At 32.8% G+C, this 26,060-nt stretch overlaps 3 protein-coding genes across 3 annotated transcripts in view; 1 reads left to right on the top strand and 2 right to left on the bottom strand.

Annotated features, from left to right (window-relative positions):
• LOC114324322 (uncharacterized) overlaps positions 1-26,060 on the top strand; it is a 45,400-nt gene that overhangs the window by 7,737 nt on the left and 11,603 nt on the right. Inside the window, exon 2 of the mRNA XM_028272128.2 lies at positions 12,247-12,406. Within this exon, the coding sequence (XP_028127929.1) occupies positions 12,247-12,406 (160 nt within the window). The remainder of the gene's footprint in view (positions 1-12,246; positions 12,407-26,060) is intronic.
• LOC114324323 (tenecin-1) lies at positions 5,409-9,330 on the bottom strand. Its single transcript, XM_028272130.1, has 2 exons — positions 9,031-9,330; positions 5,409-5,683 (listed from the first exon to the last, which is right to left on the bottom strand). The coding sequence occupies exons 1-2, from the start codon at positions 9,230-9,232 to the stop codon at positions 5,532-5,534; spliced, it is 354 nt and encodes a 117-aa protein (XP_028127931.1). The 5' UTR covers positions 9,233-9,330; the 3' UTR covers positions 5,409-5,531.
• On the bottom strand, positions 20,520-25,925 carry LOC126891791 (uncharacterized). Its single transcript, XM_050661068.1, has 2 exons — positions 25,826-25,925; positions 20,520-21,292 (listed from the first exon to the last, which is right to left on the bottom strand). The coding sequence occupies exons 1-2, from the start codon at positions 25,850-25,852 to the stop codon at positions 20,612-20,614; spliced, it is 708 nt and encodes a 235-aa protein (XP_050517025.1). The 5' UTR covers positions 25,853-25,925; the 3' UTR covers positions 20,520-20,611.

Genomic DNA, 26,060 nt, shown 5'->3' with positions numbered 1-26,060 from the left:
ACACTCCAAAACCGTCATTTATTGGGCTATTAGATATCATAAAAACTATTAAAAACATCTACAAAACCAACAAAATGGAAATGAGAATAGATGGACAACTTACAGAACCTGTAGATATAGGCAGCGGAATAAGACAGGGAGACTCATTGAGTCCTCTGCTGTTCAATTTAATCACGGAGGAAATCATCAAAAGCGTCAACAAAGAAAGAGGACACAGAATGGAAAACAAAGAAGTAAAAATATTCTGTTAGACAGACGACGCAATATTAATAGCCAAGATGCATATAGTCTGCAAAGATTATTCCAGAGAGACATAAGAGCAAAAGAATTCAATATGGGGTCAATCCTAGCCAAGTGGTCCAAAGGTGGTTGCTTGACTATTTTTAATATTTTTTATTTTTCTACCTTTTAAACTTCAGTCTATAGAGAATACAAAATTGCATTCATTTTATTTTTAAAAAATTTTAGTTTGCCGACGACGGCCATTTTTGTTAAAGCGTATCGATCATTTTCACGGAAAACATAGCTTCGCTCTTTAGCCAATATTTTTTCTTAGGTTTGTCCTAGAACAATAAATCAAAAACCAAACTTTTTAGAAAAGTATGCTCTAAAAAAACAGCCTATAGCATTATTTAATTTCAAACTACCCTTAAGGCCTTAAATGAACCTCAAAATTTGAATAGGTAAACTGACAAAATTCCATTTTCAGCATTTTTTTAACAGCATAAGGCAAGCCGATATTGGTTTGTAATTTTTTTCTGGAAAAGACCTACATACATACTTAAAAAAAAAAGGTTGAGCTTTGAGACTTAAGTAAATTTTTTCAAAAAAAATCTCAAAAACGTAATTTTTTGAAAAATCTCTAAGTTTGACCCCTTATATCTCTGATGGGCACGGATGAAAAAATTTGAAATTTGGCTGAATATTAGAAATTAGCAAGTAAAATAAGGAGTAAAAATTTGAAGTTGCAGACTTACGTCATATAGGAGTTACAGGCCTGAAAATATGGTCAAAAATCAAAATGGTCAAAATTTGAGCGTTTGCAGACAGGGTAATAAAAATTCAAATAAACTGTCTAATGAAATAAAAATTAATCTATTTTCACCAGATTTCACAATGAATATAAATTTATACAGGGTGGGCCAAAGAAAAGAGTCCACCTCCATATTTGGCAATAGTTACCTATTAGATTTTAAGGAAATGCCGAAATAGGTCCATTTTTATTTTTATTATATTGCAACTGTTTGGGATATATTTCATACTACGTGACGTCATCCATCAGAGCGTGATGACGTAATCGATGATTTATTTAAATGGGAATAGGGGTCTTGTGACAACTAAAAATACATTGTACTGCTGTCAGAAAATAGAAAAAATGTTTATTTCACAGATAAACATTTCTTGTCGCTTAAATTAAATCACAAACAGCCTCCCACTTACCTCTTGACAGTTTGAACATTTAATTTAAGCGAAAAGCAACGTTTATTTGCCAAATAATAATTTTTTTTCTATTTTATGACAGCAATAAAATGTATTTTGAGTTAAATAAATTACATAGATTCTACTTTTTGTGTCAATTAATTTAATTCAAAAATTATTTTTTGGCTACCCTGTATAAATAATTATATTATTGTTTATACTACTAAACGCAGAGAATTGAACACTCTTTCAAATGAGATAACATATACGACCCCCATTACCATTAAAACAATAACTGATTACGTCATCACGCCCAGGTGTATGACGTCTCTGACGATGACACGTCATGGAGACGTATGAAATATATATAATAAGATTGTAATTTAAAAATAAAAATCGACCTGTTTCGGCATTCCCTTAAAATCTAATAACTGCCAAATATCAAGGAGAACTCTCTTCTTTGGCCCACCCTGTATAAATTTGTATTCATTGTGAAATCTGGTGAAAACAGATTAATTTTTATTTCATTAGACAGTTTATTTGAATTTTAATTACCCTGCCCGCAAACGCTCAAATTTTGACCATTTTGATTTTTGACCATTTTCTCGGGCCTGTAACTCCTATATGACGTAAGTCTGCAACTCCAAATTTTTTTACTCCTTATTCTATTTGATAGGGGCTAACATTCAGCCAAATTTCAAATTTTTTCATTTGTGCCCATCAGAGATATAAGGGGTCAAACTTTGAGATTTTTCAAAAAATTACGTTTTTAAGATTTTTTTTTGAAAAAATTTACTCAAGTCTCAAAGCTCAAACTTTTTTTATTTAAAGTATGTACATATGTCTTTTGCGGAAAAAAATTACAAACCATTATCGGCTTGACTTATGCTGTTAAAAAAATGCTGAAAATGGAATTTTCTCAGTTTACCTCTTCAAATTTTGTGGTTCATTTAAAACCTTAAGGATAGTTTGAAATTAAATAATGCTATGAGCCATTTTATTAGAGCTTACTTTTCTAAAAAGTTTGGTTTTTGATTTATTGTTCTAGGACAAACCTAAGAAAAAATATTGGCTAAAGAGCGAAGCTATGTTTTCCGTGAAAATGATCGATACGCTTTAACAAAAATGGCCGTCGTCGGCAAACTAAAATTTTTTAAAAATAAAATGAATGCAATTTTGTATTCTCTATAGACTGAAGTTTAAAAGGTAGAAAAATAAAAAATATTAAAAATAATCAAGCAACCAATATAATTTATATTGGACCACTTGGCATGGATTGACCCTATGACAATTTCATCCCAGAGAATTAAAATAATAGTAATCAGTAAAGAATCAATCAGAAATTGATAGTATTAGAAGACAATTTAACATGCAGTTGATAAACGAATAGACACTAAACAGAAAAAATGAATGGAATAACCACATTAGCAGAAATGGGGAGACACGTGTTGTGAAATTACTAAGAGATAAATCACCAATCGGTAGAAGGGGTCCCGGTGAATAAGTAACTATTTTAATCCCCCATCCCAATTACAGGCCAACTGGCAACTCTGGCGCGCAGTTAATTTTTCGATAACCCACTAACTACCGGTGAATTTGTAACTTTCATTTTTTAAGTAATGTTGATAATCTACTACCGGTATTCCAGGTATGTACCTGTATAAATTACCCTCTTTGAAGGTGGTGTGAAAGGTATTCATCATTTATGTATTGTCTCTTGGAAGAGTTATTAGAGAAAATCCAAATAAATTTTGTGAAAATGGCTGAAATTCTTGTAACAGATTTCGTAATGTGTGAACGTGAGTGTAAGTTATTGGTGGTAAATAATTTAAAATTTCACTTAAAGAAAGAGGTAAAAAGTGGAAAACATTTATGATACTGTTCTGCATCTGGTTGCAAGGCAACGTGTTATACCGACGGTAGGTAAGTTTTTTTTAATATTTTAAATAGTAACAAATACTTATATGTTCGTTATCAACAATTTAATGTCAAAAATGCACAGTTTTGCTATTTTTGTCTACCAATAAGAAGAAAAGCATTTAAAACAAAATTTAAGATAACCGCATTATAGTGCACATAAAACAATTTAAACAAGATTTTATAAATATGTATTGCTATACTTAATTGTTGCTTATAAAACCATAAATTAAGTCAGTTAAACGTTAATAACTTATTTAAAAATAAAACTTCTATCTCGATATTACGTGAAATAGCCCAAAGAAATGAGTAAAAATACACGGTTTTTATGACATTCAGTGTAACCACTATATACAGGGTGGTCCTTAAGTAATTGTACAAAAACAAACAGTAGATTCTACACTCTAAAATATTACGATTTAACCCAACTTACTTTAATAAAATGTTGATATTAAGAAAGATACAGGGTGGTAAAGTTAAACTTTTTTTTTATTTATTATTGAATATTTCCTGACAGGTATGAGATAACAACATGAAATTTGGTATGTGGGGGTTTTTGGGTCGAAAAAACTACATTCCCTACCAAAAATTATGTATTGGCCAGAGGTCGCCACATACGCCTTTCAGCACTAATTTATTACGTTCAATTTTTTTATCCCTCACTCTGCATAATTTTGACATTAAAATTTTTATTCTCCTATTAGTTTTACTTAAAAAAGGTATACTTCTTTCATCTCCCTAAACTCAACCGTTTTCGAGATAAACGCATTTGAAATCTGCGATACACCATCATTTTTAGCATAATATCATTGTAGTTACACCCGAAAAATAACTTAAAACCATAATAATTGTGCCAGTTCTCAAATATATGTCATTGCATCACAAATTCCATTTGAAGAAATTACCATAAAATTATCCAAAAATGTATCGCAAATTTCTTCAAATGGAATTTGCGATGCAATGACATACATTTGAGAACTGGCACAATTATTATGGTTTTAAGTTATTTTTCGGGTGTAACTACAATGTATTATGCTAAAAAAGATGGTGTATCGCAGATTTAAAATGCGTTTATCTCGAAAACGGTTGAGTTTAGTGAGATGAAAGAAGTATACCATTTTTAAGTAGAACTAATAGGTGAATAAAAATTTTAATGTCAAAATTATACAGAGTAAGGCATAAAAAAAGTGAACGTAATAAATAAGTGCTGAAAGGAGTATGTGGCGCCCTCTGGGCAATACATAATTTTTGGTAGGGAATTTAGTTTCCTAGACCCAAAAAACCCCCACACACCAAATTTCATGTTGTTGTTTCATACCTGTCAGGAAATATTCAATAATAAATAAAAAAAAGTTTAACTTTACCACCCTGTATCTTTTTTAATATCAACATTTTATTAAAATAAGTTGGGTTAAATCGTAATATTTTAGAGTGTAGAATCCACTGTTTCTTTTTGTACAATTGCTTAAGGACCACCCTGTATGTAACAATTGCTTTAATTTCTATATGAATAGAATAACAAAATTTATGTAAATCTGACCAATTTTTTCTCAATTTATTTATTTATTAACAATTTAAATGAAAAATAGCCGAATTTAAGAATTTTCGTTTATAACCTACAACATTTTACCAAAAAAACTGAAAAAAGAACCGATTAGTTTATTGAAATAGCTTTAAAATGAGTTGAAGTAAAATATAGAATTGGAGCTTTGTTTATCAATAAACATTATTGAAAGGTATGCATTTGCGATAGGCCCCGTGTTGGCTCAATCCGTTACTGTTCAAATGTATTTCTTACGTTTTAACCTAACTACCTGAGGTATTAGATGTAATCCATGGTTTTGAATTCACCTGTAGAAGGTTTCGAGTTGGCAGGTTCAGGTAGTAGAAAAGTTACGAATTGGCCGGTGTGCATTTTAATTTGAAAAAGTTTGTCATTAAAAGTTGCCAGTTGGCGCGTGTCCTGTAGAAGTATCAGCCGACCGCGCAAAAGATGGAGCGGAAACCTTCCATAGAGGTATCTATCCGCCAATGAACAAGCAGAATTGCTGATAAACAGAAAAAAGAAGAAGTTTTGTTTTTGTAATAACTTACTTTTATTTATTTGAACACGTATAACACATTAAAGAAATATAGAAAATATTATTATAGACAATTAAAAAAGAAACTTAGTTGCCATAAAAAATCTTTGGTTCCTATCTACATTGACACCTTCCGTGCGAACAATATCCGCCAGGTCTCTTCTTTGTATAACATTTTGCAGCACATGCAGCGTCGTTAAGTTGAACTCCCTCAATTGGTATCTTTCCTATGATACATGTTACGTATCGTCTTTCTCTGGTATGACCTTGAAGAAAAAAATTGGTAAATATTATTTCACATTTAATATATAATATACACAGTGAGTTTTATATATATGGAACGCATCAATTATCTCGGAAACAGCTTGCACGATTTTTTTAGATTGTGGTGGATAACGGTTTTCTAATGCGGGCGATATTACAGTGGTATTTACATTATTGTCAGATCTTCCGTTGTTCTTGAAAACTAATGAACTTTCTTATTCCAAATGGAACACCCTATATATTTTTTGCGTTTTGAAGTCCGTTGGAAATACTGATTATTATTCATGAATTATTATGAATTATACTGATTATTATTTATTACACATTCTATACCTAAATGCCAGAATTTCGAAGTTATTGCTACATTTCTTTAAACAATTTTTTTAAACAAATTATAAAAATGAATTTTTCGGTCGAACAAATACTATTTTAGGTTTCTTGCATCATTCGGAACAAAAAAAAACTTGTAATTTTGCTCTAAAGTTAATAGGTAGTTTTCGAGTTATAAACAAATTAAAACTGAAAAAAAAACGAAAAATTACGATTTTCAAGGCTCGAAAACAAAAGTAAAAAAATATTATTTTTGCAATTACGAAGTATATTATTCAAATTCAAACCTTTTTCTATTAGCTGCGATAAGAATTTTTGGCAAATTTGATTCTTAAACATTGTTTTTGAATTAATATTTCTTAAGGACTTCAAAACGCAAAATAATACAGGATGTTTCATTTGAAATAAGAAAGTTTAATAGATTTCCAGAAAAATGGATGATCTGACAACAATGCAAATAACAACATAATATTGGCCTCATCTCAAGACCCTTACTTACTTACAAAAAATGGTACAAGCCGTTTCTGAGATTTTCCTATTTTCCGTTTCCTATTTTAAAATGCAGTAGATAGAGTAAAAAAAACACTTCTACAAAATATGCAGGGAAAGCTGCACAAGCATGTTCTGGATGAGAATGTTGAGAGAGTGGTTTGGGTTCATCACAAACGAACTATTTAGAATGGCTGTGGAAACATTAGGAAATTGGTTAAAAGAAAAATGTGATGAAATAGAAACGCTACAACATAAACATTACAGCTTTAATGTACACAGGAAAATAAAAGAATTAACTAGAAAACCAGAATACAAACAAAATATACTAGTTGATGAAAAGGGAGATATAGTCATGGATACAGAAAACAAATTGATGATATGGACAAACTATATAGAACAGCTGTTTAACGACAACCGAGACAAAATAGATAACGAATATTTCGTTGAAGAGACTGGACCAGAAATAACACAAAGTGAAGTAAAACACACCATTAAAGAACTGAAAACTGGGAAAGCTGTAGGACCGGACGAAATACCGACAGAAGTATTGCAACTTATAGCCGACTTCAATATACATGTAAAATTGTCGAATTATTTAATATCATAAATATACAGAACAGGTATATTACCTAAAGAATGGCTTCTATCAACATTCCTGACTATACCGAAAAAGAGAAACGCCGGACAATGTTGCAAACACCGTACCATCAGTCTCATGTGCCACATACTCAAAGTATTTCTAAATATTATTCATCGTAGAATATACAAAATGTTAGAACAAGACATTGAACAAACTCAGTTCGGATTTAGAAATGCTCAAGTAACCAGAGAAGCATTATTTGCAGTAAATTTGCTAATACAGAGATGTTTAGATGTAAACCAGGACATCTATGTCTGCTTCCTAGATTATAACAAGGCATTCGATACGGTGAAACATAATCCGTTAATAAAACTACTGAGAACAAAGAACATCGACACACGGGATATAAGAATAATAAATAATCGGTATTATGAACAAGAAGCTGTCATAAGAATAAATAATTTAAACACCAATAAAATAAAAATCAAAAGAGGCGATAGACAGGGCTGTGACTTGTCGCCATCACTGTGCATACTCAGAAGAAATATTCAAAAAATCATTAGAAGATAAAGTAGCAGACATAAAAATAAATGGCCTACCCATATGTGAAATTAGATACGCCGATGACACAATACTAATAGCAGAAACTATCACAGATCTACAAAGAGTTTTAGATAAGATTGTTGCAACGAGTGAAGAATTTGGTCTGTCACTAAATATAAAGAAAACAAAATACATGGTTATATCAAAGAAAAATATTAGAAACATCAACCTTCACGTAAATAATACAACGATAGAACGAGTTCAGAATTATAACTATTTAGGGACAAACATTAGTAAAACAAACGATTATACCAAAGAAATCCGAATTAGAATAGAAAAGGCTAGAAGTGCATTCACTAATATGAAACAAATATTATGTAGTAGAGACCTCAGCCTAAATCTTAGAAAGCGCGTACTAAAATGTTATATATTTTGTGTTCTTTTGTATGGTGTGGAGACATAGACCCTCAATAAACAATGCCTCAATAGATTGGAAGTATTTGAGATGTGGACGTATCGAAGAATGCTGAGAATGTTCTGGACAGACAGAATAACAAATGAGGAAGTACTAAGGAGAATTAATACCGAACAGCAGGGAGATACTGAATTCTATCAAAATAAGAAAACTTCAATACTTGGGTGAAAAATGTCCTGGCTAAGAAATCTCAGAGAATGGTTTGGATGCAGCTCAACTGAACCCTTTCGGGCTGTAGTGTCAAAAGTGAGAATAGCAATGATGATTGCCAACCTTCGTCGCGGAGATGGCACGTAAAGAAGAAGAAGGAAACATTAGAATTGCTCCGATACCAGAAAAACATAAAGAGGAGTCCAACAAAAGCCCGGTTTGAGGGCTATTTAAAAAAATCTTATTCTTATTATTTCTTCGTTTTTTCGTGAAGTTTATCAAATCTTTTAATGTGTAGTGCTTCTCCATTTATTTGATTAAAGAAAAATCTTCAATTATACCTTAAGTGAAGTCAGTGAATGATCAAAGAAATACAAAAAATATCAAATGTCGAGAATGATTCAAAGATTATGGGAGTCCAGATTTGGAGAAGAGTCGCCAATGATAGAAGGGAGAGAAGTGCAAACAGGCCAAAGCCAACAAATCGTTGTATCATAAGAAAAAGAAAAACGAAGATAATGACTATTTGATACCCAAAAAAGGTCAAATTATGTTTGGATTTGTCAAAAACGTCTCTTTAGATAAACTACGATTTATTTATATGTTCAAATGAAGGATATGTCCAGTAAATACCGTGCTTTTTACACGTTTTAAATAGAATACTACAAAAATTATGCAGTACATCGACAAGTGAACGAAATCTTATACAGCTATAAAACTGGAGAGCTAACTATACAAAATTTGACAAATCATAAGAAGCGTAGAAAAACAATACTTACTATCATTGTCAGCGTCTTCCACAACATTATCTTCTTCCAATTCTTCTAATTTCGTTCCTTCTTCTTTGTCGATCTTTACTTCTTCCACAGCTCCTTCTCTACTCAGTTCATCGAATCTTGTTTCAATTTCGTCTTCTACTGGTGCTGACAAATTACCAGCAATTAGGACACAAATCACTACACCAATAATTAAACACTTCATGTTTGGTATGTACTGGGATATCAATACTGTTTGAAATACACAATTTACCCCGTTATATACACGCCTCAATGAATTTCCCAAAGATCGATGAAACCAAATTTATTCAGTTTTTTCCTAACCAAGAGTAAAGTATGAAATGGGAATATTTAATCTTCTTGGAATTATGTATTTCGTGATTTTAAATAAACGGTTTATCAATTATGCAAAGAATATTATGCATTATTTGTATTTTATATCAATATTATTCTTATTGGTCACTTTTGGAAAAACTGAAATGTAATTAGTTATTTATCATATTTATTTTATTAGATATTTATTTGTTACTATTTTATTTGGGAATAAGCCACAATTTTAAGTTTATTTGACGTTTTGATTTCCACTTCGGAAGTCGTTATCAAAATACCTTAATATTACGTATTTTGATAACGATTTTCGAAGTGAAAGTCGAAACGTCAAATAAACTTTTCAAACTAAAATTGTAGCTTATTTCAAAATAAAATAGTAAATTGAATAAGATGCCACAAGAACATAGCTTCAGAACAATATTTACTTATTAATTTGTACAGAAATTGAGATGATAATTACAAAAATGATAAAGTATTTGCGTTTAGAGTTTTTTTGTATTCATTTATTATTTTCTTGCATTTTTATCCTCTTTTTGCATGTTTATTGCAATCTTCTATACTCATATACATTTCATCTTCTTCAACTGTGACCTGGCAAAAGGACGGATATTTGTTGGGAGTCTTTCCCAGCTCCCCGTAGGAACTCCCTTTGGATAGTTCTATTAGGGGAAGTAGATCAATACCTGTCGTTCACAGGTTCCTGATTCCTGATGCTGTGTTGTTGATAAGGGATACTAGTAAATAGCTGCTAAGGATCCTTTGTCCAATCAAAACGGTCTGAATGCTTTTGTCTTGGGATAAGAAATTGACCCTTAAGGTGAAAGAATCAACAAGTGATCAACGGCATAAAAATGCACAAAGCAACAAGAAACCGCTGTATTAAACAAATTTTGAGTACCATGTCCTATTATCATGGTACATAATATAAGAAATAATTCATCATTGTCATCATGAATTTCTGAGTCATAAATCCGGTAGTATTAGAATAGCACCAGATTCTACTAAATAAGTTGTAAATAATATTCGATACGCGGACGACACTGTACTAGTTGCAAGAACAGTAGAAGAATAATTACAACGATTACTTACAAACATAAATATTGCTTGGAACAATTATGGCATAACCATTGATATCAAAAAACCAAGTCATGAAGTATATGGTCTTCAGTAAAATCATGACACAACCAGCACATATTAGTATAAACGGCATTCAAATTGAAAAAATATAAGTTACAAATACTTGGGAACTTTAATAAACGAAACGAGACCAAAAAAATGAAATAAAACGACTTATCAAAATTGCCAGGGCCACCTTCATAAAGATGAGAAAATTCTTCTGCAACAGAGATATAAGCATCCCTCTACGATTAAGAATGCTAAGAGACTACGTATTTAACACACTATTATACGGTGTAGAGGCCTGGACTCTCAAACAGAACAACATAAAAAATATTGAAAGTTTCGAGATGTGGTGCTACCGTCGACTGCTGAAGATAAGTTGGGTTGAAAGAAACACAAACCTTAAAGTAATACGAAGGATAGGAAAAGATCAAGAGATTTTGTTAACGATAAAACGAAGAAAACTCGAATATTTGGGTCACCTGATGAGGGGTCATAAATACACATTACTTCAAAATATAATGCAAGGAAAAATAGAAGGAAAACGGAATCCAGGCCGTAGAAGAATGTCATGGTTGCGCAATTTAAGAGAGTGGTTTGGCTGCACCACTAATGAATTTTTAGGTCAGCTGTAAACAAGGTCAGGGTAGCCTTGGTGATTTCCAATCTCCGATAGGAGTGGCACAAGAAGAAGAAAGAAGATTTTACTACAACTAGCATATATGGCAGTATTATATACAGTGCTAGTCAAAAGTCCCCTTCACCCGTTGTATCTTTTCAACGGTTATACTTTTAATGGTGAACTTTGGAGGTAGGAAATAAATAGAAGAAGGCTTCTAAAATAGTCATAACAGGTGACGAAATAGTGACAGCTGACGTTACCCAGTCACTTTGACGATAATTTTTAATGGGACATTATGGAGAGTGATATCTCATTTGAAATATATTGAAAATACCTATTCAATCATACTAATTTTGTTTGAGTTTGAGTTGATTTGAATGAAAAAATTAAACAAATTAATATAAAATTGTGGTTTGGCATTGAATTAATAAAAGGTTTAAACGTCTGCCTATGGCCGTTTGTCAAAAAAATTGACGTTTTTAAATTATTCTCTAGTTGGTTTTACATCAACGTCGACTTTTTTGCCAAATAACCATAGGCAAGCGTTTGAATATTTATTAATAAAATGCGACACTGAAATTTTATTTTTCTTTAATTTATTCATCAAATTCAAACTAAACTCAAACAAAGTTAGTATGACTGAATAGGTATTTTCAATACCTTTCAACCGAGATACCTCTTTTGCCATAAGGTTCCATTTAAAATTATCGGTCAAGGTGGCTCTGTAACGTCATATGCCACTATTACGTAACCTGTTATGACTATTTGAGAAGCTTACATCTGTTTATTTCTTCCTTTTAATTTTCATTATTATAAGTATAACCGTTCAAAACATACAAGAGGGGAAGTATATATAGCTGTATACTGTATATAGCACTTTGGCTGTAATTATTAGAAATCTTTATGAAAAGCTTTGCTGACTTTTTAGTTCGGCAGTGCCTGTTTTGTAAACTATAACTTAAAATTTTTATAGTAGCAATCTAAAACATACGTTTCGGCATGGATTATAAGCTGATAGATAATTTTAAAATATTTTTAGAACTCTTTTTTAAGTCTATTCCTATTTCACATTACGATATTATTATTAATATTGAGGCTCTTTAGTTAATTGAAATATTTAAGACTGATAATTTACTAAACTGTTTTAGGTGTAATGATTCAGACCATTGAGTCGAAAACAGTTGAAACTGTTAATACAGATGTTATCCAAAGAGAAGAATCGATGTTATCAAACGACTGCTTGGAAACCTCAGAAATAAATATAACCATAGATGAAAGGACTGATTACTCAGGAGAAACACCAAAGAGGTAAGTCTAAAACAGAGCTTCCATTATTATCAATTTTCTTTACTTCTTGAAGTGTTGGTGCAGGTATTTCCACATCTGCAGAATGGAATGTAATATATATCAGCTTACTCCATCTCACTTTCAATAATATGTAGTAAATTTGGAAAGTATTCCTTAGTTCACCTGTATATAAGCTATGTAATAAGCTATTGAATACATGGAGTTTTTCAATCCCATTAATCATAATTATAGATACCTACATTATTCTATTACAGCATTTAAATGCATTTTCACATCATCCAGGAAGTACGGAGATGATAAGTTTAATACGTAAAAAATATAAAGAAATTGTGGTTGATAAGTAAGGCATTATTAACAAACAAGAAAAACTTGGTTGGCAAAGAGGAATTTTATAGTCCAGGGGGCATCTGTTTTGAGATGCGACGTCCATTGGACGTTGAGAGGTGACTAATTTTTTTGCAGGAATTGCTTGGAAATAACTCATATAATAATAATTGAGCCATCCTTCCACTCAAAAAGGTCCGGAACATTGTTTAAATAATCAAAATGTCAAAAAATTAAGGAAAAATTTGATTTTTATCTTCGTTTTTTTTTATTATAACTTTAAAAGTGTTCACTTCCGAGAAAAGTCGTACTGACATAAAAGTTGCGTAATTAAATTTCCTACAATAAAGGATTGGTTAAAAATTTTAAAAATTGTTACCCTTGTTGCAAAATAGTAATAATTGTGAAAAAACCATAAAAAAACAAGTACTCGCATTTGACGTTTTTCAACCATTTATTCTGTACTCGGGACCTTTATATTTTACCCAGAAAAACTGTATGCTATAGTAAAACATTACTGTAAATTTCGTTTAGATCGGTTCAATAGATTTTGAAAAATAAAATTTTGCAATCCAGCTTTGGCAAAAAAATTCACTTTTCCAAAATGTTGCAGGACTGAAAATAAAGCAGATACCAAGTTGAAATTTTTTTTACGTATTATAGAAGAATACCGTACCTCTCATTTGCAATTTGCAAAATTTAAATCGGTGAACTACCACGATTTTTTTAAATAAACATGAATTTTTGGTGCTACGTGCAGGACAGCGGTATTTGATTCACACAAGTTTATTTCCACCAAAATTTCTTCCAATCTTTATTTAATAGGTATATTATTTTCTTACTCTATATTTTGTTGTATTTTAATATTTTGATTCCACAAATATGAAACTAATTTGATTATTGTTTATGAAATATTGTTTAAACAATTGCATTAGTTTAAAAATACATAAGAAACTTTCATTCTCTAAGTTAAAATATACACTCAAAAAAATTTAGTTCGTAATATTGATTAACAGTGATTACTGAATAGTATTTTTATGTATTTCGTTGTCACAACAATTTAATTTGATGTTTCAACGAACTTTTAGACATTGACGAATGTATTTGGTTACTGTCACAATGATTGAATAATAGTTGTGAGAATAACTAGAGTACATTAATCAATAACACTTAATTTATTCAACCAATAACTTAGTTTCGTATATTTAATAAATACTGTTAATTCTGGCAGCAACTTACGTTCTTGATTTCGTAGATAACAAGCAATTACCTTGGTTTATCGTGACAACGTACAGATTTCATTAAAACGATGTAAAAATGTTGTTAATATAGAGTAATATATGATTATTGAATAGATGTAAATTGATTGTTGTGACAACGAATGCATTAATCAATCTACTACTGCATTTAATACCCGCAATCAATGCGTTCATTGTGACAATAATCGTGTTTGTTGAGACAATAAATGTTTTGCTTGACCATTTGAAAGTTCACGGCTTTTCCTTATCGTGATACCCCTAGCTTCTCTGTGTTACCGAAGTGCCGAATAATAATTGCATTTCGTTTTCAAGTGTAGTCCGTAGCAGAGTCCGTAGTAGAAGGAAGTTTTTGTGTGTCTATTATCGTGAAATTTCGGTCGAATTCTTTTTAAATGTATTCATTTTTTTCGAATCCTGAGAAAACTAATTATTATTTTTGAAAATTTAAATGCAAAATAAAATATTACGGTATTATCAAGGGACTGAAGTCCGTGGGAACCTCTATAATGATTATTTTAATAAGTCACAGGGGTGAAAAAGAGAAAATTTAGTATGATTTTTAATTTCAAATAGGCATACCATTCAACAGAAACTTTTTGTTTATTCTAAGGGACTTTCTGCCCTTGGTAATAATGTAATATTTTATTCTGCGTTTAAATTTTTCAAAAATACTTATTAGTTTTCTCAAAATTCCAAAAAAATGAATGCGTTTAAAAATAATTCGATCAAAATTGGGCATCTGCGCTCTCGAAAAGGATTAAAGTGTTATACATTTTTGGAATCACTATTTCAAACGCTTTTAAATAAGCTGTCACATGATGTACTTTCCCATTAAAAAAAATCAAAGTTACGCCGCGCCTGTCACCTGAAGAGGGATCGTGTAAAGTTCGAAACATTGATGTTATAATATACTTTGATTATTTTAAAAATCGACCTGTCCGAGCGTTTTGCTTATGTGCTAAAAATAAATAAGTTAATAAGGGGGTGGGGGGAGTGTAACACTTATTCCAGTACACTGTATAAGTGAAATCATATGAAAAATCACACAACGTAAAATCCTTTACGTTAAAGACAAAAAAGGGGGATTTAAAAAGTTATTATTAATCAATTAAACTGATTGTAAGAATGAATAGAATCGCTTGTAAGAAAAACCGTATTTATTGTGGGAATGAACGAAATTAATTGTAACAATAAACGGAAATAATTGTAGAAATTAACGAAATACGTTATAAAATAACACTGTTATTTACACAACGAATAGTCTTCGCCGGTCAATTAACGACGTTGTTGTTTCAATAAATAGTGTTCGTTGACTCAGTGAATAGAGTTCGTAATATCAATAATAGTGTTCGTTGACTCAGTGAACAGAGTTCGTAATACCAATAAAGTGATATTATGATATACATAATGAATGTTCATCCATTCAATAAAAACGTAATACATTGGCCCAACGAACGAAAATAATGAATTGATGAACATTGTTTTGTTATCCCAATAAAACCAAGAATTGGACAAATTTTAAGTATTGCGTTTGTTGTCTGAATTAACATTTTTATAGATATTATGTACCTTTTTCGTTGAGTGTATGAACAAAGAAAGTTTTTGCTAAAAAAAGTGTTATTTCAAAGGACAGAGTATGTGTTTTTATTTTGCAATAAACAAATTTATTTATTTATATCGAAATGTACTAAAAATTAAAATTTATCAATTATTATCAAAGGTCATTGAAATGCTCAATCAGAGCAAACGTCTCTGTCCTGCGCGTAGCAACAAAAATTAATGTTTATTTAAAAAAATTCCTGGCGTCGTGGTAGTTAACCGATTTTAATTTTAAAAATTGCAAATGAAAGGTACGGTATTCTTCTATAATACGTAAAAAAAATTCAACTTGCTGTCTGATTTATTTTCAGTCCTGCAACATTTTGAAAAAATGAATTTTTTTACGAAAGCTGGATTACAAAATTTATTTTGAAAAATCTGTTAAATCGATCTTAATGAAATTTACAATATTGTTTTATTGTTTCGTAAAGTTTTTCTGGGGAAAACATTAAGGTCCTAGGTGTAGCATAAATGGTTGAAAACCCTAAAATACAAATACTTGTTTTTCTATGGTTTTTTCACAATTTTTGACAATTTATAACTAATTCTTAACTGAACTGAAATTCTTAACTAATCCTATATTGTAGGAAATTTAATTACGCAACTTTTATATTATCCTCCATCAGTTCCACCTCCACTAGTTACATCCCTTTTTGTTCCGCAATGTATTATGTTTTCCATCTTTTGAACTATTTTGACAGTTATTAGCGCGCTCATCACTGTATATTAAGCTGTTGGCTACGTATGGTTTTTAAAACGCATTTTAATCATATAATGTCTGCATTATTGTATTTCAGCATTTAAACGTATTCCCATATTATCCACGAAGTACGCAACTAACAGATGTTCAAATTATGCTCTTCCATGTATGAATTTTCCACTAAAAAGAACTCTAAATTTTATTGTTACAACGGATATGCTGCCCTGCCACCTCACTGTTCATTATTCACACATTTGAAATAATCCCTCAACAAAAAAACGTTATTAACGTAACTGGAAACAGAAACAGGACATTTCAGAATGCACTCTGTCAGCTTCAATGTATTTAACAGTAGTTTTTTGGATTTATCTTTGAGAATTGTCACATCTAATATGGTTAGTGTATTGTTAATACAAAATATCGATACGTAAGGAATATTTGCAGTAAATATAGGTCACTAATAACACTGGACCACAAAAAATGTAATAAATATCCTAAATATTTTATTAAATGATTTTTATAGTACTTTTTTACATGGAATTCCATAAATGATAATAGTATTTTTCTACTACCTATGGTTTTCTTGTGACAGTCATGAGTTTACTAGATAAAAGGGGGATTTTCTTGAGTATTTTGCTTCTTGTACATCTCTTTCAAGACCAGTGAAGTATCCAATAATACTCAGTCAGGATTCTCGGACTCAATTTTCGTTGATATCGTTTTTCCATCTTAAAATACCTTGATGGAAACTTTCTCCACGTTTATCACTAGCATTTCCAAGATTTTGTGGGAAAAAGTCTAAGCGAAAATCAAGAAAATTGATTTTAAGAGATATGTTGCAACACAAGTCACTGTAGACTTCCAGCAGATTATTGACATATTCCTTGCAGTTGTCATCTTTATAGTTTCTAAGGAGTTTTTAATTATATTTTTAAAACAGATCCAAGCTCTTTTATCCAAGTCATTAAGATTGCTTCCGAAATTATTATCTTTTATCAAATCTCGTATTTGTGGACCTACTAAGATACCCAGTTTGATTTTCGCATCACAGAGTGTTCTTCCGACCTTCTTCTAAATGTTGGCGATCCAAATGGCAATTGTAGCTTTGGAAAGTGCCACACGAAAGATTTCTGCAGATGAGCGCTCAAACGATCATCTTAGATCTTTCAGACGCCAGTTCTGGCATCTTCCTACTGATCTTTTGCCCTGTACTTTACCTTTCAATACGATTTTAAATAATTCACATCTTTGACCTCTTAACACATGATATAATTATTGTATTTTCAAAGAAAGAGAGTTCCGAGGCTTTATATCGGTTCTTTGAGCATTGTTTTCTTTTACAATGGATAGGATGCTAACCTGACCCATCAACCCTCCTCTTTTTTCCGGGCTTGGGACCGGCTGCGAGTGTGAACGCGACTTCTGAGCTACTCAATCCACTCAGTCTTAGCGCTCATAACCCCAGGCAGTGAGCCAACCACAAAAGTCCTAACCAACAAAATCAATAAACTAACAACTTTATCAGATGAACAACAAGGATTCAGATCCGGAAGATCCTGCGTAGACGCCGTATTTGTACTGAGACAAATCACAGAAAAGGCCATTGAGTACAATAAACCAACACATCTATGTTTTATAGACCTGACAAAGGCTTTCGATCGCATCCAAGTCGAAGACGTCTTTCATTTACTGTATAGAAGAAACATACCAATCAATATTATACAAACCATCGAAAACATCTACTTTCATAATCGAATACAGGCAAAGATAAATGGAAAACTAACGCAGTTTATACCAGTACAAAGCGGAGTCAGACAAGGTGACTTATTAAGCCCACTACCCTTTAATATAAAAATGGACGAAATAATAGAAGCAGTACGTAAAGGTCATGGTTATAGAATGGGGAACAAAGAAATCGAAATATGTTATGCAGACGACGCCGCATTAATCGCCGAGACAGAAGACGACCTCCAAAGATTAACACACGTCTTCCATACAACAGACAAGAAATACAATATGATAATATTAGCAGAAAAAACCAAAATGTACGACAACATCTTAATACCCACTATGATGTAAAATCAAAATTTTAGAATGTAGGCATTTCTTTAACTTGCTCATTATGTAAAGTTTTAGAAAAAATGATAAATAATCGTCTAAACTGGTACTTAGAACGACATAAGTTAATCTGTTTCAGTCAGGATTAAGATTAAATAGATGCACTATGGACAATTTGGTTTCACTTCAGTCTGAAATTGCGTACGCCATGCAAAACAAGAATGAGGTAATTGCCGTTGCTCTAGACATAGAGAGTGCTTTCGATACCACTTCAAAATCATTAATTCTTGCAAAACTTAGTGACCTCAAATTAGAAGGTAATATAACAACATTTATTATTCACTTCTTAACGGATAGAACGTTTCAAGTGTCTATAAATGGTAAAATGTCTGCACCACAAGCTGTAGAGAATGGTCTACCTCAAGGTTGTATACTTAGCACCACACTATTCTTAATCTGTATTAATGACATAAGCTCTATGATAAAAGCACCAGTTCAACACGCTATTTACGCTGATGATATCATTCTATTTTGTCAAGGTAGGACCACATCCAGTACATGTGCGTTACTCCAAAACACCCTAGAGTCTATCACCAATTGGTCAGAAAGTACAGGATTCAAATTTTCACCACCTAAATCTGTAGTAATCCAATTTAGTAAAAAATACAGGTCTCCCCAACCTAATTTACAACTACATGGAACTTCGCTTCGTGTAGTAGATAACCATAAAATCTTGGGTATGCAATTTGATAAAAGACTGTCTTGGAGAAATCATATACAAACCACTAAAGCTAATTGTTTAAAAAGAATAAACATAATTAAATCTCTTGCTCACTATCACTGGGGATCTGAAGAGGAAGTATTACTTAGAATTTATCAAGCTCTAATTAGGTCCAAACTTGATTACGGTAGCATACTCTATATGTCTGCATGCAAGTCTCTCTTAAATTCTCTTAACGTCGTTCAGAACACATCTCTTCGTATTTGTCTTGGTGCTTTTAGATCTAGCCCATCTGAAAGCATTCATGTCGAAGCCTATGAACCTCCACTGACCGATAGAAGACAAAGACTCCTTCTGAATTATTTTGCAAATGTCTCTGCCAACCCCTCAAATCCAGCTGCCAATCTTGTTGCCAGACACACAGTAATAGATCCAACAGAAAAACCTAGGTCTCTGTACCCAATTGACCGCAAATTACACCAGTTAATTAACAACATAGATTTTTCAAATATGACCCCGATCTGCATCTCTCATACCCTGCCTTGGACCAGAAAGCAGCCTAGTTTTAACATTAGTCTATGTAGATACGACAAAAAGGAAACACCCAGCCTTATGATTAGACAAGAGTTCCATAAAATGATCGACAAGGAAAAGTTTGATACAATCTTTTACACAGACGCCAATAAAGATGAGCATGGTACAAGCTGCGGAGTAACTACTACAAATGAAACAATAGCGTCATTCCGCCTCCCTACAATCTGCAGTATACATACAGCGGAATTATATGAAATAAATAAAGCTCTAGAAGTCACACCAAAAAGCAGCAAACGTATAGCCATATGCACCGACTCACTGTCATCGATTCACTCACTAAAATCCTTAAGATCACAACACCCAATAGTCAATAAGGTACACACTCACTGTCATCAGCTGTTAACTTCGGGCACCTCAGTCTCCATAATCTGGGTTCCTTCGCACGTAGGTGTTACTGGTAACGAGAAAGCTCACCAAGCAGCGAAAAAAGCTAATTGCCCTAATAATTCAGTCGAAAGAATACAGCTCCATCAGGGCCTAAAATATCTCTTCAAGCAAGCAGTTTTGGAAAATGGGCAAGATCAATGGAGTAGAAGCACATCAAAATTACATCAAATACAACCTATAATTCGACCATCGCAAATTCCCATACAAAAAAGAAGAGACAAAGCCATAATCAGACGAATAAGATTAGGTCACACTCGTCTCACGCACGGTTACCTCATGAGTTCTGGAAATCCACCAGTCTGTGAACGTTGCAACAACACGCGGCTTTCCATACAACATATCCTACTTGAATGCAGTACTTTCAGCTCCACCCGACGAAGGCATAACATTAGTGGTACCCTTAGTGGTATACTTAGTTCACCTGGTTCAATGAACTCTCTGATTACTTTTCTTAGAGACTCTAAATTTTTTTTTTTTTTTTTTATTAACAAAAATCGCATCAGCCAAATTGGCTATTAGCGAAACAATAGTGGTGAACAATAATTTTTAATACATTTGTGTTTTTATATATTGTATAAAATGTTAATTGCACTTAGGAACCTCTTTAAATTTGACATATTGCACTGTAGGCCTAAAATGTCACTCAGTTTGTTTGGTATATTGTACAATATGCGCTTTGGCGTTAATGCTGCGCAATTCTCCAATAAATGTTTGATTGTTAACTTTTCTTCACAGTTGTCACATCTTGGTTCTTGTTTGTAGGAAAAAACATGACTATTAGTTAATCGCGTATGACCCAATCGGAGTCGCGTTAATATTACCTGGTCTCTCCGGCTTGTTGGTAATGTTGGCCAGGGTTTTATCGATTTTTTAATTTCGCGTAGCTTGGCCGATGACACTTTCCACTTTTCTTCCCACATATACCGCACTTTACGTTTGACCGCCGCTTTCACATCCGCACTCGTAAATGTTTCCGTACACTCCGCACTATCACTAGTTGCAGCTTCTTTTGCAGCGTTGTCTGCCTCTTCATTTCCTTGAATTCCAATATGGGATGGTATCCAGAGGAATATGATAATTTTTCCATTCAGTTGAGCGGTATGAACTTCTTGTTTTATTTTGATAACCAAAGGATTAGATGGGTAGACATATTGGATTGACTGTACCGAACTTAGAGAGTCTGTGAGTATGATATATTTGGTATTACTGGACGCATTGACAGCAAGGGTGGCCTGGTATAGAGCGTATAATTCAGCAGAGTAAATAGAGTACTCTGAAGGGAGTTTGTATTTATTTGTTGATGTTGGGGTTATGACTGCAGCACCAGTGCCTTCATTTGATTTAGATGCATCGGTGTATACTTGTGTATACTCCTTGTAATTGCGGAGTATATCATTGAAGGCGGATTTGATTAACTGTGGGTTTGTTGAATGTTTATCGAAAGAAATGAGGTCTGTTAGGCACTGAGGGTTCTTTATTTGCCACGGAGGAATTGAGGACAGTTTGGAAGGAAAGCATTCTGGGAACGCATAGTTTATTTGATTTAAGTAGCTTCTAATTCTTGCGTAGAAGGGTTTGGCCGTTCTTGGTTTATTTATGAAGAGATTTGGGAACTTTTCTGTAAAACAATTTTGTATAGTAGGGTTTTTTGAGTTACACCTGATTTTTGCGGCGTATGCTACACTTAAATAAACTCTTCTGTCTTCTAAGGAGGGTTCTCCAACTTCACAATACAGACTTTCGATTGGTGTTGTGCGAAAAGCTCCAGATATTATACGTAAAGCGAGATTGTGAAGACTGTCAAGTTTTTTCAGCAGCGTCTTAGCCGCTGTAGAATACACAGTAGACCCATAATCTAATTTTGATCTGATTAATGTTCTGTATAACATTAAAAGTGTTTGGCGATCCGCACCCCATTCTTTATTGGCCAGAGTTTTTAGAAGATTTAGTCGCTTGTGACAAGATAACATCAGATTTGTTATATGAAGTTTCCAGCTTAAGGTTTCTTCGAATGTCATGCCCAAGAACTTAATTGACGTTGCACGCTTTAGGTTTTCATCACATAGTCTTAGGTTGGGGATATTTGTGACGTTTCTCTTTGAAAACAAGATGAAGCGAGTTTTTTCAGCGGAAAAACAGAAACCTGTTTTTTGTGACCAGATTTCTAAGTCTTGTATAAAGTTCTGTGTATGACGAAATATATTTTGTATATTTTTACCTTTGCAGAAAACTACAAGATCATCTGCGTAGACTCGTGCCTTTACAGGCGATTTTAGGTTTTTGAGGATATCATTGATTGCCACTATGAAGAGAGTAGGACTTATAACCGAGCCTTGAGGGATACCATTTTCTGGATACATTATATCTGATGTTATGTTATTTGTCCTAACTCTGAAAGTTCTATTTTGAAGGAAATTTTTAATAAAGAATAGGCTGTGACCTTGAATGTTCCAACTATGTAATTTTTTTATTATATAGTCGTGCCAGGCTGTATCGAAAGCTCTTGATATGTCAAAGAAAACCGCTAGACATTTACCCCCTAGTGCGAATGCTTCAGAAATGTCACTCTCCAAATCTATGATATTATCTATAGTTGACCTTTGGTCTCTAAAACCACTTTGTTCTGGAATAATCAAATCTTGTCTCTCCAAGTGCCATCTTAGTCTATTGTTAATAATCTTTTCTAGTAACTTACACATGGCGCATGTTAAAGATATCGGTCTGTATGACTCGGGACTTGTCTTAATACTATTAGGTTTTTGTATAGGTATTACTATGGATTCATGCCATTTTTCAGGAAATTTGTGTTGAAGCCAAATAATGTTAAACAGATCTAGAAGTTGTTTGTGAGCGCTCGCTGGAAGGTGTTTAATAAAAATACTAGGAATATCGTCCGGGCCAGCGCTAGTTTCTTTAATATTTGATAATGCTTCCGTATACTCTAATTGAGAAATGGGTAAATTTAACGGTTCATCTGTGTTAGGAGTAATGCTAATTTTCTTATTTTCTTCATGTTGTTTGTAATTAATGAAAGATTTTTTATAATTAATATTACTGGATCGGTTTTTGTATGTGTTAGCAAGGATTTTAGCAATCTCAGTATTACTAGTAACTGCCTTTCCATTTCTCTCGAGGCTTTTGATATTCTGATTGCTGTTTAATCCAGATATTCTTCTGACTTTGTTCCATACTTCAGTCATGGGAGTGTTTGCATTTAACGTTGATACATATTGAGTCCATGACTGGCGTTTGGCATTTCTAGTTGTCTTCTTGGCTATTGCACGTTGTTTTGTATATTCAATTTTATTCTCGAGAGTCTTGTAGCGCTTGTATTTGTTAAAAGCTCTTTTGCTAGATTCAACTGCTGTTTTGCATTCATGGTTCCACCATGGGACGGGGTTGCGTTGTTTTATGTATGAAGTTTTTCCTATTGCTCTTTCTGCTGCTTCTGTGATAATGGTAACAATGTTCTTAAGGGTCTCGTCTATGTTTGAGGTGCTTTTAAATGTGGTCATACTGCTTTCGACTAAATTTGAAAAAAGATTCCAGTTAGGATTTTTTAAATTCCATTTTGGGGTAAATGTCCGTCCACGTTGGTTTTTGTTGTTATGAATAAAAATTGGGTAGTGATCACTGTTATACAAGAAATCCAGCCTATCCCAGGTGAGCTGTGGGGTCAGACCTGGTTCGCATATCGTAAGGTCTATACATGAAGATTCACCGTTCTGTATATTAAATCTAGTGGGTCTGCCGTCGTTTAAGACTGAAAGGTTGGACTGTTCAAATATCTCTTCCAGCAATCTTCCTCTGGTATTTATAGTAGAAGAGCCCCATGAAAAGTTGTGAGCATTAAAATCGCCCAAAATAAGCCTGGGTTGGGGAATTTGTTGTAAGAGTTCAGTTAATGCTTCTGAGTCTACTTGCGTTGATGAAGGTAAGTATAAGTTACAAACGTAGATATTTGGACTCGAGTTAACTTTAATGCAAATTGCTTCTAGATTAGTTTGGAGAGGAACTACTGTAGTTTCAATTGACTTTTTTACAAAGATAGCTACTCCACCACTGGCTTTATCTTGGTTAGTTCTGTTTTTGCAGTAATTTTTAAATTTTTTTAAAGCTTGTATGTTTTCATTTTTGAAATTAGTCTCCTGAAGACAAATTATATCTGGATTGTGTCTGGACAGAATTATTTGGAGCATTGGAAGGTTATTATAGAAACCGTTAATGTTCCACTGCAAAATTGATGAGAAGCCCATTTATAATAAATAAAACTGAAATTTGGGATTGTCACAGAAGTTCATGACTCTATTCTTGAGAAAACTCACTTTCAGTCTCTGATGCCTCAGTATCCGAGTAAGCCATCTGTAAATGCTTCAATAGTTTCTTTCTAATTTTTGTACATCTAGCTTTAATCGATCTTTGTTTGAAATACGGGTATATTGCTGTTAGCATTTTCACTAAAGCTTCAAATTCGCTAGTGTAGTTTTTTATGATGCTGACTGGGTCCTGTGCACCATAAACATTTTCAAATAGATCGGATATTTGATCAAAATCAAGAACAAATGAAGGGTTTTGCTCTGAGATGAATGCCTTGGTCGGTTCCATGAGTACGTGAGTTGGAGTCTTTCCCTTACTTTTCTTTGGTTTTTTAGCTGGAGCAACATTAGGTTTAACAAATGGTTCAAGACTTTGGTTTTCTGAATTAGCATCTTGCGCTAGAGGAGGTGTAACAATGTCATCCAAACTGCGTTTTGAGCTATTTTGTGTGGACTGGGTTGTATCTATATTGATAATTGGTTGTGAGGTTGGAGTTTTTGAGGGGTTGGTTGAAAGTATTTCGGAAGGTATGGGTTGCGAAGATGATTGGGAGTGGGGGTTTTGGTTATAATTTTCAGAAACTGATTCTTGGATTGTTTTGCAATTTGCTGCAGTGTGGCCTGGCCTTTTACATGAAAAACAGATCAAGGAATCTTGTGCAAAATAAATTCTATAGTTGGTGTTATCATAATTCATTAATATGGATTCAGGTATTGGGGCAAGCGGTGGTGTGATAAAGATTTGTCGTCTAAAACTATAAATGTGGTTGAATTCCGGCAAACCGGCGCTTATCTTGAGAAATGACATGGGAGACATGGGTTGAAGGCCCAATTTTTCAATTTCTTGAATTAATACAGCATGCGGTATGGAGGGACAAGCGTTTGACAGAATTAGCCTTTGTGATGGAGTGATTAGTTTGCGTGCTTGGACTTTTTGGTTATTAATTTCTATGGATCCTCCATAGTTATTCATGAAATTTTCAACGACATTTTTGTTTGCAAGGTACATACACACTCTGTTGTTAGAAAGCCTTGAGGAAAATAGGATATTTTTGGGCTCGATCAACTTTCCTAGTGAAATCAGATAATCTTGAAGTTTAAGGTTTTCAATGGATGGGAATACAATGGCTTGTTCTTTTGTTGGAAATTGTTGTTCAATCAAAGCAGTAGAATAAGTTTTAGTAGTGTTTTCCATTTGGGCGCTCCTGTAGTCAGAAGTCCCGGCAGTCGGATTTGACATATTTTATTTATTATTCAAAACTAAGTAAATCCTGAAATACGGACCTGTCTTACAACAGGTGATTTTATCATGTCGTTATAGATAACGAATAAACGTGTTTAGGGTTTTTTGTATCAAACCGACTTCTGATAAATAATAAATTCCAGTGAAATAACTTGGCTTTATATAATTTTAAAGAGTACTTACGTACAATAATTGAACGCACTATAATACACTTATATATGCGAAAATAAAATTTTTTTACTCATTAGCTACTATCTAAATAACTATTTTGTTTGGAGCTGACAAATACGCACCAACTAGTATACCTGCCAGGACCGAACTCCGAGACTCTAAATTGTATAATTTAATATAAAATATTTATAAATTTTGTAAAAGTACCAAAACTTGTAGCTTAACCAAATATTGTAACCAATTATTCTAACCAATTATTGCAACTGTTTTTGTTCCCGTGTC

Source organism: Diabrotica virgifera, chromosome 9, assembly GCF_917563875.1.
Source record: "Diabrotica virgifera virgifera chromosome 9, PGI_DIABVI_V3a".
Classification (NCBI taxonomy): Eukaryota; Metazoa; Arthropoda; class Insecta; order Coleoptera; family Chrysomelidae; genus Diabrotica; species Diabrotica virgifera.
The sequence above is the reverse complement of the archived record's forward strand: the minus strand, read 5'-3'. Positions and strand labels throughout refer to the sequence as shown.